The sequence below is a fragment of the Leptosomus discolor genome, unplaced genomic scaffold, assembly GCF_034619465.1.
Source record: "Leptosomus discolor isolate bLepDis1 unplaced genomic scaffold, bLepDis1.hap2 HAP2_SCAFFOLD_45, whole genome shotgun sequence".
Taxonomy (NCBI): domain Eukaryota; kingdom Metazoa; phylum Chordata; class Aves; order Leptosomiformes; family Leptosomidae; genus Leptosomus; species Leptosomus discolor.
In genome coordinates, this window is record NW_028237842.1 from 257,984 (window position 1) to 273,906 (window position 15,923).

General features: G+C 50.0%; 1 protein-coding gene across 1 annotated transcript; it reads left to right on the top strand.

Annotated features, from left to right (window-relative positions):
* Positions 1-515: 515 nt before the first annotated feature.
* LOC147412636 (ubiquitin recognition factor in ER-associated degradation protein 1-like) lies at positions 516-11,154 on the top strand. The gene is made up of 17 exons (XM_086481120.1): positions 516-561; positions 759-772; positions 949-982; positions 1,083-1,204; positions 1,503-1,633; positions 1,992-2,064; positions 2,604-2,672; positions 3,193-3,262; positions 3,497-3,620; positions 4,019-4,078; positions 4,679-4,760; positions 4,860-4,876; positions 4,991-5,041; positions 5,157-5,246; positions 5,613-5,751; positions 7,687-7,765; positions 11,081-11,154. The coding sequence occupies exons 1-17, from the start codon at positions 516-518 to the stop codon at positions 11,152-11,154; spliced, it is 1,275 nt and encodes a 424-aa protein (XP_086337246.1).
* Positions 11,155-15,923: the final 4,769 nt, after the last annotated feature.

Consider the following 15,923-nt stretch of genomic DNA (forward strand, 5'->3'; position numbering starts at 1 on the left):
AAGATGATGCTTTTTAGAATAAATAAGAAATAACATGTTGGCCAAAAGTGAGTCCTTGGTCATTTGGGCTGTTTCCTTTGGGGTATATTGTGCAGAGCTGGGACCAGTAGTGGACCTGTGAGAAAGACTGTGAGGGACCTGCACTCCAGTGAGGGACCCCATAGATAGTCCCAGCACCAACCTGGTTTCCCAGCTGGGGCTGACGACAAGGCTTTCATCCACCAGAATGGCGATGTGCTGGTGAGAGTTGAGATGCAAAGAGTTCTTCTTGAACTTGCTTTCGGAGAGTCCTTTGGGGAAAAGAAATGGGTTTTTTTGGGGAAATTTGGAACGTCGGAAGGTTCTAGGGAACCCACACAGGGTGACCCAGCGAGTATCGATGCACATGAGCTTGGATCATCCATCACGTGATTAACACATCAATAGCAGGTGGTTCTTCCCAGACTCATTGATCAAGGCACAAAGAAAGTTGTGGGCACAAGGAGTCTCATGCAGACCTTTCCCATTGTCTGCAGATGGACTACGAGCCAACCACTTCATCCCATCAATGTGACGGCCTAAGTGAGCCGCTCTGGGCTCTCCCTGCTCGGCAGCGTGGCTGCATGGCAGTCATCTCCCCTTGAGCTGGGTCACCTCTCAAGGTGGTTCCTCGAGGCAGAGAGACCTTTTACCAGCCACAGATCTTTGCATGAGCCCAACTTGAGCTCTCCCTAAATTGCAACCAGACTGCACGCCCGGTGACTCTCCCCTTTGAGCAGGGACGCCTCCCAAGGTTTGAGATCCCTTACCAGAAACTAAGAGATCCTTCTGAACCTGAGGCGGAGAGACCGCCTGATTTACAACAGCTCCTCGGTAAGTGACTGACAGCATGCCAAATTAATCCTCATTAAATCCATGTAGTTCTGTTTGTGAACAGGCATAGTGCGGTGTGGATGGTGAACGGGGCAGAGATCACTGGACCTTACTGGGCTGGGAAGAATAGGTAAATCTTACAAACCAGATCTTCCTGCGTGCACCTTCTCCACAAGAGAACGCAGTAGGGGCTTGTCAACAAGTAACGTTTTTGTCTCCTTTCTCCCCAGTCCGACTTGACATGCCCTGCCCGATGCTGTTCCGGCTGACAAACACCAAGGCGGACCGAGCGACGCACTGTGGAGTGCTGGAATCTGAGGCTGAGGAGGGTGTCTGCTACCTTCCGCCCTGGGTGAGTGGTCTCCCGTGTCCAAACCCGAAGAGCAGGACAAATGAGTTGCCAGTTTGGTATTAAAGAGGTGGGAGGTGTCCTGGACGGGCCTGTCTTCGCTAGTCACGTTCACAGCTTTCAGCCAGGTTTCCCTCCCCCTGTTTAACTCCGTAAGCGAAGCAGACTGCTTCTGAAGGCCGTTATTCCTGAAAAGAAAACATGGCCGACTGGTGCGTTTCAGGGCAGGTGGTGGCCCCAGCGAAAATAAGGAAAGAGATCTCGCTGATCGTGGTTCGTGTCCTTGTTTTCACTCTCGCAGATGATGCAGAACTTGTCGCTGGAAGCGGGAGGCCTGGTACAAGTGGAAAGCGTCCACCTTCCCGTGGGTACTTCCGCCACATTTCAGCCCCAGAGCCCAGATTTTCTTTCCATCACCAGCGTCAAAGCTGTGTATCCTTCCTACCGGCTACGGAGTGGGGCACAAGTTTTCTCCTGAATGGAAGGACGAGGCAGAGCTCGCTCTTCAGGCGTGGCTCACACTCCTCCAGTAACTCCTGGAAGGATGGAGGGCTTACGTACAGAGATGACGCCAACTGCTGGCACAAAGCGTCACCTGGAGGGCAGAAGCGTGAATCTTGAAAGTCCAATGGGTTTGAGTGTTCTCTAGAAAAACTTAAACACCCTAAGGTTTACTAAAAGGTTCTAAACCACCTTTGAGGGACCAAGGATCAGGGTTTTAATGACACAGTAGCTTTAAAGCTTTGATGTTGCATCGAAGACAAACGTTTCATCTTAACATCCTCCCAAGATTAGAAAACGCCTTGAGAAACTACCCTTGTCTCACTACGGGGGATGTTATTGCCATCAAGTACAACGAAAAGGTACAGTATATTAGATATAGACACCGTACAGTCAGTTGTGACTGCACAAGTACCTTGGCTACATCTTGAGAAGCGATTCTATGGGTGAGTGTTGTGCCCACTGGATCCGTTGGGGCTGCAGACTCAGCTCAGCTCTTCGATGTCGATGCTAAAACAATCAACACAGATGATGTTTAGGCTGGTTGTTGACTCATGAGAAAACACACATTTGTGCTGCTGATGTTCTTACAAGCTCTTTTTCAGTTTTACCCTACATTCGTAATTTGCTTTCAAAAATGCAGATTAAGGTACAGTCAGAGCGCAGCAAGGTACAGTAAAAGGCAGGTTCTCTCGTTCCACCATACAGCAATCTTGTGTCTAGGGCAAAAAAATCTTTGCTGTCATGTTCTGTGGAGGTCCTGTAGTATCCAGTCCTCGAGTAAGGGGAGCACTTCCTTCAGTTTTCTTGAAGCTGTCTGAAGGGAAAGGTTTTGCCATGCTTTTCTTCTACAGGCTGAGCTCTTTCATGGGCCGTCTTGAAATATTCACTGCTCTTTCAGATCTATGAGCTTCAGGTGGTGGAGACCAAACCAGAGAAGGCCGTGTCCATCACAGACTGTGATCTCGAGGTAAGTTCAAGCTGACATGGAAAGCCTGTGTCCTCCCCAAAGGAGAGGGCATCTTAGTCAGTGACAGCATCGCCCACCGGGCACCTCTGAGGACGGGGCAGGAAAGGTCAAGTCAGATGGGACGGGGAAGAGGACTCGTTTGAGAGAACCCCGTGTGCCTTTGTGACCACGGCTGTGGTCCTGAGCTGCACTTCATGTCCCCTCAGGTGACTGTCATGCCTCGGGGGCCGTGTTTGTCCTCAAGGTGTTTTAGAATCTGAGTTTGATAGAGCAGCCTTTTCTTGGTTCAAAGAATTGCGGGGTGCTGGTTCACGGCTCTGTCCCACTTCTGTGCTAAGGCTCATTCCTGGGAGGTTTAGTCTTTTCACTTTTGAGTTAAAATATGTAACAGGCAGACGTCAGTTCTTTCTTGATCAAAACGGAGTGATAGTTGGTGGAGTTTGGAGAAACAGTGCTCTAAACCTTACGATCCAAAGAAAAATATCGTTCATGCTTATTTTCACGCTGCTTCTATAAACAGGTGGATTTTGTTGCTCCCGTGGGGCCCAAAGAACCAGAGGGAAGCGCACAACAGGAAGAGACCACAATAAGTTAAGCTTCTGCTCTCCACAAACGCATCCTCTAGACAACCAGCCTTGCTTGTGAGGGAACGGGGAGCTCCAACATCGTTTATTTTTGCCTGAAACGATTTCTTAAGGCTGACCTTTCCTTACCGGATGCTTTTTCCTGTGTTACTGAGGAGGTGGTTGTGTACCAACAGTTGATTTCAGAAAGATAATAATTCTCATTTTGCACAGAATTATTCTAAAGTTTTGTTTGGTCAGAAATACGTGGAACTGTTCTTGTGTGTTCTGCACACCGCACCAGGAACACGAGGAAGTCACTTTTTTCCCCTCACAGGACGCTGAAGGAGACCCCAGTGGACGTGCGAGCGACGCAGGCTTTCACGTAAGTCCCCCATCTCGGCTGTTTTCCCAATGTTGTGCAAGGGTGAGGGAAAGCTGCTCCAAACAACTGCGAAATACTCGTAGAAACTGCAAAACACTTGATCTTAGAGGAGCTCCTCACTTCACTGGCGAGTCTCTGCCCGTGTTTTGTTTTGCTCACGGCCAGGAAGGGCACGACTTGCTGTCGTTCGAGGGGGAGGCGAGAACTAGGCGATGAAAACATCCACACCCCCAGGGGTCAGCGGCATCTTTGACACACCAGAAAAAAAACTGCTGAACCAAAGAATTGAATAAAATGGATAGCAAGCTTTTACAGAATAGAGCAGCCCCATGCAGCTTGCTTTCAATTAAATTAAACCTCGTTCTGTGCACACAGGCATTCTCCGGTCCTGGGTACAGACTAGACAGCAAGAAGGAAGGTGCTGAGCCGTCGGCAGCTGAACCAGGAGCCGTTCAAAGGTTGGTCCATCTCGTTCCCTTGTCAGCAAGTGAAGGTTCAGCATTTGAGTGGAGGTTTTTTTTTCCTGCTCCTGCAATATAAACAAGGTGTTTTCCTCCTAATTTGGCGTTTAGAAAAGCAAGTCTGGTCTTCTAGACTTGACTGTGACATCCCTGACTGCTGAAGGTGCAGATCCTAAGTCGACGTTGCCAAAACTCTCTCAGTCAACTCCGGTTCTGGAGAAGACACGTGGGGAGAGGCAGCAGGCTCGCCGAGTCTGGTGGGCTGGAGGGAGCCCTGCCCGTTTCCTAAAGCGAAACGTGGTGTCGCGGGAAATCTTGAACCCTGGTGGAAAAGCACGTCCGTGGCCCTGTGGAGACCACAGGCAACGTGGAAACCAAGCTTCTACAGCAGGTCCAGGAGCTGATGATCTCCTCTGTGCCACGTATGCCCCCCTTTAGGAAATAATTCCGTGGTTTCCATCTAGAAATAGTTGGGGATGAAAATTCGCAGCCAGCGATGGTACAACACTGACCGACACAGAATAGGCCTCGCTGCGTTCAGGTGGATGGGAGGTACAAAATTTCTCCTTTCATCGTACTTTTATGCTGCTTTTCCAGAGAAATCCCCAACCACGACTTCCAGATGGGCAAAATCACCTTCGACAGAAACTCACACCCGCCGGTTCAGAAAGACCAAGAGGTAAATCGAGTTGGATCCCTCCCAGTTTTGCACGGAATTAGGACATGAGGACTATTGCCCGAGTTTGTGGTTCCTCTCTCCACACTTGGTTTTTCACAGCACCCTTCTCTTAAAAAGTGGGAGTAGTCACCAAGTGATTGGAGTGAGGTGAAAGCCACCTCTGGTGTCCTTGCTTGCTAATGGAAGCCTGTTTCACGTGGCTGAAAGGTCACCAAATGCTCGTCTTTTAGTTTCGGGGAGAAAGCAGTGATTACCCAGATTAAGGATGTGAACTATCTCCGGTCAGTGGCTGCTCTGATGGAACAATTGTTCCTTCCAATGGTCGCTCAGCGTTCATCCTGCCCCAGCAGCGAGCACAGAGGTAACCATCTTCCTTCCCCTCTTTCCTTTTTCCAGGAGAAATCCGGCAGCCACTTTACCCCCTTTTTGGGAGAAGGCCATTCTCTGGAAGAAACGGGAGGAAAGCCCTGACTTGTGGCACCTTCGGTCAGTCAGGAAGAACAATTGCAGCGTGTGGATCATCGCAGTTGAGAGACTGGTTTTTGGCAACACACGCACCCTTTCCCAGCTTATTCGTTTCACGCTGAGCCCCGGCGCTGTCAAACCGTCGGAATATTCAGTGGAGAATGAAGTTCTGGGAATTCTGAAAAATTCTTTGCGTGTGTTTTTCAAGAGAGAGAGCAGCTCTCAGCTAAACCTTAGCAGCAACCCCAACGAGTTCTACCTTCCCCAACAGGGCGACGTCCTCCTCTCTTAGACCCTGAGCGATGACAGTCTCGGGTAGCTCTACGCTGGATATTTTCCTCCCTTTCTCTCTGTTTTGCCACAATTTCTGGGAAGCTTTTTGGGTAGGAGTCAAGTCAGGAACGACCTGTGGAAGGAGCCAGCGTTGGTGGGCGAGAAGCTGTGGGAACACCACGGTGAGGAGGCCTTGCAGGAGGGTATAAATCAGTTTGGGACGAAAGCAAGCGGCTCAGTGGGAGATAAAGAGGTTTGTTGCTAAAAATAGTATCTCGGGGGGGGTACAAGGGGGTGTCCCTGCGGAGTAAAGGGGTCTCAGGCTCAGCTTTCCCCTCAGATGGGTCCGTGCCTCAGTGGCCACTGGGCACGTCTGCCAGGAGGGGTTTTGGGAGCGTCAGACCCAGGGGTCTGGAGCGGCTGGTCCTGGGGGGCCATGGGAAGGCCCCACGCTGCCCGGCTACTGGCACTGGGGTTTACTGGTCCTAGGGGGCCGTGGGAAGGCCCCACGCTGCCTGGCTACCAGCACTGGGGTTCACTGGTCCTGAGGAGCCGCAGCAAGGCCATGTTTGCACGAGGACAGGGCCCAGTCTATACCGGGAGGCGATCCAGTTTGTACCGGGACGGGGCCTAGTCTGTAGCGGGAGGGGATCCAATTTGTACCAGGACAGGGCCCAGTCTGTACTGAGAGGGGATCAGGGCATCCAGTCGGTCCTGGGACAGGGCCCAGTCTGTACTGGGAGGGGATCCAGTCTGTACTGGATATTTTCTATATTCCCATATCAGTTGAAGCTACTATGAACTTAGTATATTTGAAATTTCAATTCTTTCATGAAATCTGGCTGAAATCACTCGCTGGATTCTCAAGTTATTAAGGAAGGACAGCCAGACAGGCTCTGTTTCCCATGGCTGGAAACTTACCCAAGTCCAGCACCAGAGATGGACGTGCCCAGAGTGTATCCTAGACTGAGAGATGGGAGATACTTGTATTGATGTCTTTCAGGCCGCCTGATCATCTCGTTGTATGCTCTGGTGGTCGCTTCTGAATTGTGTCCACTTTTCAGGCTTAAAAACAGTGCCTTGCTCTGAGTATCAACATGCAATACCTACTGGATCATAAAGACTCTATTTTCCAAAATAAAAAATATCAGAAGCAGGCACAAAAGTATTAATTCAATAAATAAGACTTACATTAATTCACACCTGAAAAAATATCCTCCCCTCTTCTCTTCTACATAATTTTCAAAGGAAAGGAAACCCTCAAAGCTCTTTCTAAGAGTCCCAAAAGAAACTCCAAGGAAATAAATATTATTTACTTTGCATATCCTGCAAGACAGTAAGCAACCTCCCAAAGAGGGTCCACAGACCCTTTTCAGTATCACGAATTTCCCTTGCCGAGACAAAAGAAAAATATATCTATGAAGAACTACTACGGTTTTAAAACGCCGTGAGAGTCAGACCATTGATGCCTGTCCCTGTCACCATACACAAGGGAGCACCCCGGTTTTTGTGTCCTTCACCAGTTTTATAGCGCGCTCCAGCGTTTCTCTGGCTTTGTGCACAGGGTTATCCCCAACCTACAAAGTTAAAAATAAACTGAAAATCTTTACTGCTAAACCCAGTACTAGCTCTTGGTAAACACAGTCCAACCTTGCTTATGAAAATTACTATATTGAGGCAATATATTTTATTGAAGGGTTTAATGCATATAATAAATAAAAAGGTGCTTACATTACCCCAAAATAGCATGAATTAAAGGAAGAGTGATCACAAATTACTAAGAATTAAAATAAAGGAAAATTTGGTTTAAAATTCTTTAGCATGTTAGAAGGGTAAGGAGCACGTCAAGACTGCTTAGGATCATTTGATCTAGTTTTTGGATTCTTCTGATTCTTCCTTTCATGAAAACTATGAAACAGCCACAATGTTTTATTTTATTTCCGCTATTACAACTGTAATCTACTTCTGGAGAGAGTTCTACAGAAATGCCAATGCCAAATGGCATTTTTATGGGAAGAATAAAAATAAGACTTTTTTTTTTTAAAGAAGATGGCAAATAAATCCCAAGTTGCTGATTTTCAGTACTACAAATAAAACCAGCTTTTGTGAAGGTATTTAGATTAACCACGTTTCAAATAATACTACTGTGTTAGCTGACTATCCTTTATTCACCGTGTCTTTTCCACAGTTTTTCTGCATTTCTACCTGCAAGGCTCACCTCAGTGCGGGGCACTCTTCCAGAACAATCAGCACCGGTGTCACCACAGGTAACATCAGCTGTAAATTCCAGACCTGACTGCCGAGCTTCAGCCATTCCAGTTACAGCCTTGGCAGGCTGATAAGCCTTCACGGGCTGTTTCACCACGACCCTCGGCTTCAAGATCCCTTCCGGCACTCCCGGCAGCACACCCTTTCTTCTGGAAGGCTGCCACAAAGGGAACCAAGGAAAAATCACGTTAAAAAGCCCAACCTAAATAGTGAGGAGTAAAAGCAAAACCCAGAACTGTTGAGATAATCGCTCTTCAGAGGACAAATTAGTTTGCAAGGTGCCTCAGGCACCAACGGTTTGGCTCTTCCCACAACTACCACAAGCAACTCCGACTGCAGGTAAAGCTCTTGAGGGCAGGGTAAACAGCTTGTTGTTCTTTGTTTCCATCAGCCCCACTCACCCACTGGTTAGATACCCTTGTTACCTGAAACGGGACTTCAAGAGTTAACTGTTCATTCTCAAACTGGCAAATGCCAAAGGAACAAATATTCTTTACTTAAAGTTTCTCTTTTACGGCAAATAGGTGTATGCTGGTGATTGGCTAATTATTTGAAAGAGCTCCAGGCCATATTTATTACTTCCTTACAAAGCAGCCAGCAGACACCTCATACAAAATGAGAACAACAGAAAGCAGGTCAGGGAGTTTCATCTCCCGAACCACGACTCTTTGCCTAGGAAAACGTTCTGCTCTACAGGCAGAAGAAGAAGGAAGTGTTACACACAGATAGTTACTGTTTGATCCCCAAACTGCACAAGTAAAACACAGTTTAATTATTGATGAAATGAGCCGTCAGTGTACATGAAAGCATAAAGTGTAAATATTTCCTGAACTGCCAGAAGTTCAGCCGGCTGACAAATATCAAAAACATTGGGAAATGGGAGACTGAACCTCCCCCCCTTCTCTCTGCTCATAATGCAGCAAAATATAAACTACAAGATCCGTTTGATCTTAAGCTGCTCGGCCAACAGGAAGGGAAAGTGCCCGTCACAGAGCCCTGATATCGTCAGCTTGACAAAAGCTCCTCCACTGGGTGACACTGGGGTATCATCTCTAATCTGGTAAAGCCAGTCAAGAAGTGCTCTGAGAGATGCACGGCCAGATTTGAATGCATCCTATCTAATAAAGAGGAAAACGAAATAGGAAGACAATTCTTTCATTTACAGCCCGAGCAAGGAAACCCACCAACTCACATTAAATGCTGGTAACACTACCAAGGATACAACCACAATTATAATCTCAGCTATAAACAAACATACTCTCATTCAAAATTTCTTACCTACCTACAATTATAAAGAACATGTTATAATGACCCATGAGACTTTTTTCCCATTAACAGAGTTGCTGTTAAGCTCCATAAGAGAGGCCACACAGAGTAACTCATTCTATCTTTCCATTTTGCATGGTTAAGACCAGAATGAACTACAACGGTTAAAAGAGAACCACAATAATTTATTAACATACAGCCGAATAATACTAGTCCAGTTTTGAAAAGAGGTAGTGCATTTATGTGACATTCTAACTTATTCTGAAGCAGTAGGAAAAATCAGCCTCACCACAACAATGGGACAGCTCTACACACATGGACATATAGAGTTGATTTTTCTTTTTTAACAGAACAGAGTCTAATTCTCTGTTTAATCAAAGAGACATATTGATGTGCATAGGTATATGTGTGTGCATACACCCCCCCCCCCCCCCCGGTAGATTTTTATCATCTCTGTTGTGTAGCTGAAAATGGTGCTATTCGTACGTGCCAGTGGTTTCCAATGACACCCAAGGGTTCTCAGTACCTTGGAAAAGATGCTAAAGTCTCCAGGGAAACAAAGTTTGTGAGAAAATGTTAACCACTTACTTCCCTAAGCTTTCAACCTGTCCCAGGCAGGCTGAAAATCAGTAGCTGTGTGCTATCCCAACGGAAGGCTCTAACGGCTGGAAGGCTCACACGAGAACAGCACTGCCGTCGGAGCGGGATTCTGGCTCTGTTGCTGAGGGAGCACGTTGCAGGGCTTTCCCTTGAGCTCGCGGCTGGATGCTGGGTGTCCCAGGAACACAATTCGTTGGCTTTGCAATACGCAGCACCATGGACTCCACACGATACTGCACAACAGGTTGGATATAGTCACTGTAATATCAGAAATGCAGAGTAAACACGGCTGTATCCAACTGTGCGAGTACACACTCCCATTTCCTGAATTTAAAGTACGGACAACCAGTTTTCCAAAATAAACAGCCATACTCTCACTTTTAAGGTACATTTTCTGTCCCATAGAGTGGAACCTTTCCATGGGTTTCCTCATCATTTGGCCCTAATAACTGAAAATCAAGTACTTCTAATTTTTACCTATGGAAAAATAAACACCCAACAGGCTGCAACAACATATACGGATGGCCATGCTGCAGTCAGGGAACAAGCGTTTACTGAACTCTATTTTTGTTGGACTTGCAGAATACTGAAGAAAACAAAGTCCAACATGCAGCTGGTGACCATTTTCCCAGTCACCATTCCAGGAACGAGGCACTGCATTATTATTTCAACATCTGGGAAAACAGAGAAATGGCATGAGAGCTGTGTAGGCTGGTAATTGTGCCTCCAAGCTTTTAACCAGGAGGAGTAACTAGAACGTGCTTTGCAGCAAGAGAAGTAGGGGAAGAATCTAAGTTAGCCCATTTCAAAAGTCTGCTGTTTTGCTCTGGGTATCGTGCTTTCTCCCTGAGGATGCCACAAGTAGTATAGGAAGCATAAAAACCCCAAAAGTTTAAGAACTTTCACCTTGTTCGAGACATCACAAAATATTGCGTGTGGAGGTAGCAACATAAGTCAAAACCAGCCCTATTTATTTATTATTCAATGCTTTAGTAAGGCTTTAAAAGCATTGATAGCCAGGTATTCACTGTGTCCATTCACAATAAAAAACAAAATAGCTGAAAATTACACACATGGGTGGCAAAGGACTGAAAATTCCAAATTTTCAAAGAACAACCCCATATAATCCTAAGATTCTGTTCTTTGTAAGCAATTAAATCCCTGCTCAAAGACCTCTGCCTGACGCACTACATAGTCAAGTAGTGTACTGAACAGCTTCGGTGTAATTTCTTCAACTTTGACATTATCAATGAACTCAGAGAACCAACAGCTTTAACAAGACCCTGCTACCTCAAAATCAGGTTGGGGTTTGAAAGTGTAGCTCTGCATCAGCATAAGCTGCTGCTGCTGCCTTGCACTAATTTGTGTCCAGTGCTGAGCTCAGGTGCTCAGGGACTGGATCTGGCAAGAGCTAGGGGTTTGGGTTGGTTTTCGTTTGTCTTTTCTAGTTTTCAGCAAGTTCTTCAATCATCTGACCAAAAATCCGTATGCCTATGACCATGTCCCTGTTAGATTTGTTTAGTCTACTATGGAATAGTCAAGATAGCTTAATAAAATAAAAGAGAAAAGACGTTTAAAAAAGGTCATGTAAAACTTAATAAGAGATACAAAATATGGAAAAAATAAAATACCTGAAATCTGTTCTTAGTGCTATTCCGTTTAACCTCTTTTCCAGCTAAGGAGAAAAGGAGTATCTACATAAATGGCAGTGATGATTCTTCTGAGAGAAAAAAAAATTATCTGTGGTGACTGGGAACTGCTGCAACTGCTATTGTTGTGATCTGGAAAGGCTGAGTGGGAACAAAACCCAAGTACACAGAAGGAAAGAGAAAAGAGCAGTCAGGACAGAACATGCAGCCTGTTTCTGTTCTCACCCCCACGCACGGCCATCTGAGAAAATGACACGCAGGACAGGCTCTGCGGGCTGCAGCCGTGACCGCTCAAGCACCCCTACGTCGGCAGCACGCCAGCCCCCCCTCCCTGTCCCTAACTCTGCGTTTCTCCTCTCTTCCTCCAACAGCGGCACTCTTCGAGGATCGTGGTGAACCGGATCAGGGAGCTGAACTGGCAAATACCAACTGAACACCACCGCGGTTCTGCTGCCAGGGCCGCCCCCCGCCCAAAACACAGGGCCAGCACCAGCAAGACCGACAAGAACCTGCACTGGGTCACGAGGTGTCCCAGGCAACTGCAAAGGAGAAAGATGGTCACACTCTTGAATTGGGTTGGAGTGCTAAGGAACGGCAGCTTCAGACACTCCCGCTTCGGGCTGGCTCGAGACAATGCTGGTCTGCTCAGGACAGCAGTTTCCAAGTTGTCTTTTTGTCCATGGAAGTTGGCAAATGATCACTCCTGGTCAGCTCAGCTACAGTCTGTTACAACAGAAAGCAGAAGGAGGGTAGGAAAGAAAAAGGAGGGTAGGAAAGAAGATGACAACAGCAGCGCAGACCACATGAGTGAGAGTAGTTATCTCTCGTATCAGGTGCAGTTCAGGGCTCATGAGAAGCCATGAAAACATTCTAGTTGTTCCAGTCCCTCAGAATCTGGGCAAGGAAAGCCTTTGGTATCGCTGGAAACTTCTGGGGTCTCAAAGAAAGAGCAGTGTAAGTATCACTCTGTCCGCTCCCTCTGATGCTGCTATCGAAATAACAGAACCACACACGACTTCCATGAGACATGTGCAGGAGCGGGCCCGGGGCAAGGGCTTTCACAGGCCGCCCCTATTTTGAGGCTCCTGGCCGTGCAGCTCCTGGGCAGGGCTCAAGCAATGGCAGCAGTGCCCACAGCCGGTATTTTTGGTCTTTCTCCCTTTCTCTCAGGCTCTGGCTCCCTGGTTTCCAGCTGTTCCCTTTCTGCCCTGAAGCCTGTTGTGCCGCTTCTCTTCCTCTTCCTCACTCTGCCTCCTCGTCTCCATCTTTTCTAGCCTCCTCCCTGCCTGCCCCGGCCCCTCGTGCTCCCCCTGCTCCCCCAGCCCGGAGGCCATCGCTGCTCGGTCCCTCTCTGCCGCCCTGCCCCACACCTCCCCTCCCGCTGGCCCTCAGGCTCTGGGGGCTGTTTCCCGCCCTGCTCTCGGCCTGCGCAGGGGCAGGCAGCAGGCAAGGGGCGCCGGGGCATGCTGGGAGCTGTAGTCCTAGGGTAGGGGCTGCCGGGCGGCCATGTTTGTTCCCGGAGCATATTGGGAGTTGCAGGTCTGGGGCAGGAGCTGCCGGTGGCCATGTTGGTTCCCGGAGCATGCCGGGAGCTGTAGTTCTGGGGCAGGGGCTGCCGGGCGTCCATGTTGGTGCCGGGAGGTGCAGGCTCTGCTCCAGCCGTGGCCCAGCTGAGGTGAGTGCTGGGGCTGCCCCTGAGAGGAGCGAGGCCCTTGGGCGGGCGAGGGGGTGTCTCCTGCCCGCTGGCTGCCCGGGGGTGGTGGGTGGGAGCTCCAAGCCGGAGTCGGAGTCGGGCCGGCTGGGGCATGCCCAGGGGTGACCTGAGAGCTGGGAAGGGGAAGGAGAAGGGAGACAGACCCCCCATCACAGGCACTGGGCACCCCGACTCCCAGAGCCCCCCTGAGCCGCCCCAGCCCCGCTCCCCCCCTGCAGCTGCCCCGTCCCCAGCCCCTCCCCTGAGGCCTGTCCCGCAGCCCCAGGCTGCCCCACGGCCTGTCCTGGCAGCGGCGAGCGGGGCCTCGGGCAGGCCCAGGGCTCTGTTAACCCAGGGGCCTTCAGCAGCCGTGCGGGGAAGGAGCGGGGTCTGCAGGAGCTGCTGCAGCAGGAGCTGCTGCAGCAGGAGGGGCTCCGGCCTGGGGCCGGCTGTGACAGTCAGGGTTCTTTCCCTCTGCCAGAGGCCGTGCCAGGGGCTCGGTTGTCTGTTCCTGCCCTGGGGATGTCGTCAGCTGCATCCAGCTCAGGCTGAAGCTGAGGAGATGGGCAAAAGGAAAAGCAGCCGGAGAAGGACACGAAGGGGATCCGGCTGCAAGCTGCCCCCAGCTGCAGACAAGAGACAGCGGGCCTCTCGGCGTGAGGAAGGGTCCCTGTGAGTAGTCCTCAGCAGAGCTGGTCACCAACATGCACCGCGGGGTCTGTGTGCGTAGCCAAAGCACGGTACAGCCGTGGAGTGTGTGTGTGTGTGTGTGCGCATGTGAGGCTGTGTATCTAGGAAGCTTCGTATTGTAAGAGCTGAGAGAGGCAGAGACAGAAGTGTCTGAACAGTAAAATCCTCCCAGCAGCACCAAGAGCGGGAGCTGCAGTGAGTCCTGGGCCCTTGGGGCTGTGTCACCCTTCTTCTGCGTGCAGGTCCCTCCCTGTGCCTGTGCCTTCCCACCTTCCATCACTGACGTCACTGTTTTTCTTCCCTGTACCTTTCTTCTTCTGTCTATTCTTGTACCCTGCTCCCTGTTCATCCCTCTCTGGTTTCCAAGCCCCTCTCTTGTTCTGCTATTCTACCTGCCCCTTTGGTTTTTCTTGCTCTCCATCTGTCCTGCTCCCTGCCCGGCTTTTTTCCTTCCTGTGTCTCTGTCCTGCAGCGCACGGCTGTTTTTTCGGTTGCTGCCTCTTTGTCCCAATCTGCATCCCTCCTTGTTCACAATCTCTCTGGCTTCTTGCCTGAGCTGCTTTTTCTCTCTCTGCCTGTAAGTCCCAATCCTACCCCTGTCCTCCTCTTTCTCTCTCCCCTTCACAGAATCATAGAATGTGTTGGGCTGGAAGGGACCTCTAAAGGCCATCTAGTCCAACCCCCCTACAACAAGCAGGGACATCTCGAACGAGGTCAGGTTGCTCAGAGCCCCGTCAAGCCTGACCTTGGATGTCTCCAGGGATGGGGCTTCCACTCCCTCTCTGGGCAACCTGTCCCAGTGATCCACCACCCTCATATTAAAGAACTTTTTCCTAATGTCCAACCTAAATCTACCCTTTTCTAGCTCAAAACCATTACCCTTGTCCTATCGCGACAAACGCTTGTGAATTGTTCTTCTCCTGCCGCCTTCTAGGCCCCTTGCAGGTATAAGGTCCTCCCAGAGCCTTGTCTTCCCCAGGCTGAACAACCCCAACTCTCTCAGCCTGTCTTCATAGGAGAGGTGCTCCAGCCCCCTGATCATTTTCGTGGCCCTCCTCTGGACACGCTCCGACAGGTCCACGTCCTTCTTGTGCTGGGGGCTCCCGAGCTGGACGCAGCCCTGCAGGTGAGGTCTCCCCAGGGCAGAGCAGAGGGGCAGAATCCCCTCTCTCGATCTGCTGGCCACACTGCTTTTGATGCAGCCTGGGGTGCGATTGGCCCTCTGGGCTGCAGTTGCGCCCTGGTGGCTCACGTCCAGCTTCTCATCCACCAGCACCCCAAGTCCTGTTCCACAGGGCTGCTCTCTGGCCTGTCTTCTCCCAGCCTGTGTTGATAGCAGCAGTTGCCTCGGCCCAGGTGCAGGACCCTGCCCTTGGCCTTGTTGAACCTCCTGAGGTTCGCCTGGGCCCACCTCTCCAGCCTGTCCAGGCCCCTCTGGATGGCCTCCCGTCCCTCTGGCATATCGACTGCACCACCCGGCTCGGTGTCATCTGCAAACTTGCTGAGGGTGCACTCAGTGCCACTGTCAATATCATTGATGAAGACATTAAACAACACTGGTCCCGGTACAGACCCCTGAGGGACACCACTTGTCACCGTTTTCCATCTGGACATTGAGCCATTGGCCACTACTCTCTGGATGCGTCCATCCAGCCAATTCCTTATCCACTGAACCGTCCACCCATCGAATCTGTATCTGCCCAACGTAGGGTGAAGGATGTTGGGGGGGACTGTGTCAAAGGCCTCGCACAAGTCCAGACAGACGACACCCGTAGCTCTTCCCTTGCCCACTGATGCAGTCACTCCGTTGTAGAAAGCCACTGGGTTGGTCAGGCAGGACTTGCCCCTGGCGAAGCCACGCTGGCTGTCTTGAATCACCTCCCTGTCCTCCATGGGCCTCAGCATAGCTTCTCGGAGGATCTGTTCCATGATCTTCCCGGGCACAGAGGGGAGGCTGACAGGTCGGTAGTTCCCAGGGTCCTCCTTTCTACCCTTTGTCAAAATGGGCGTCATGTTTCCCTTTCTCCAGTCACCAGGGACTTCACCTGACTGCCGTGACTTTTCAAATATCACGGAGAGTGGCTTGGCAACTGCATCAGCCAATTCCCTCAGGGTTCTGGGATGCATCTCGTCAGGTCCCGTGGACTTGTGTATGTTCAGGTTCCTCAGACGGTCACGAACCTTGTCTTCACTTACTGTGGGAGGGACTTGGTCTCCCTGGTGGCTGTCTTGTGGGCCATTAGCTTGAGAGCTGTGAGG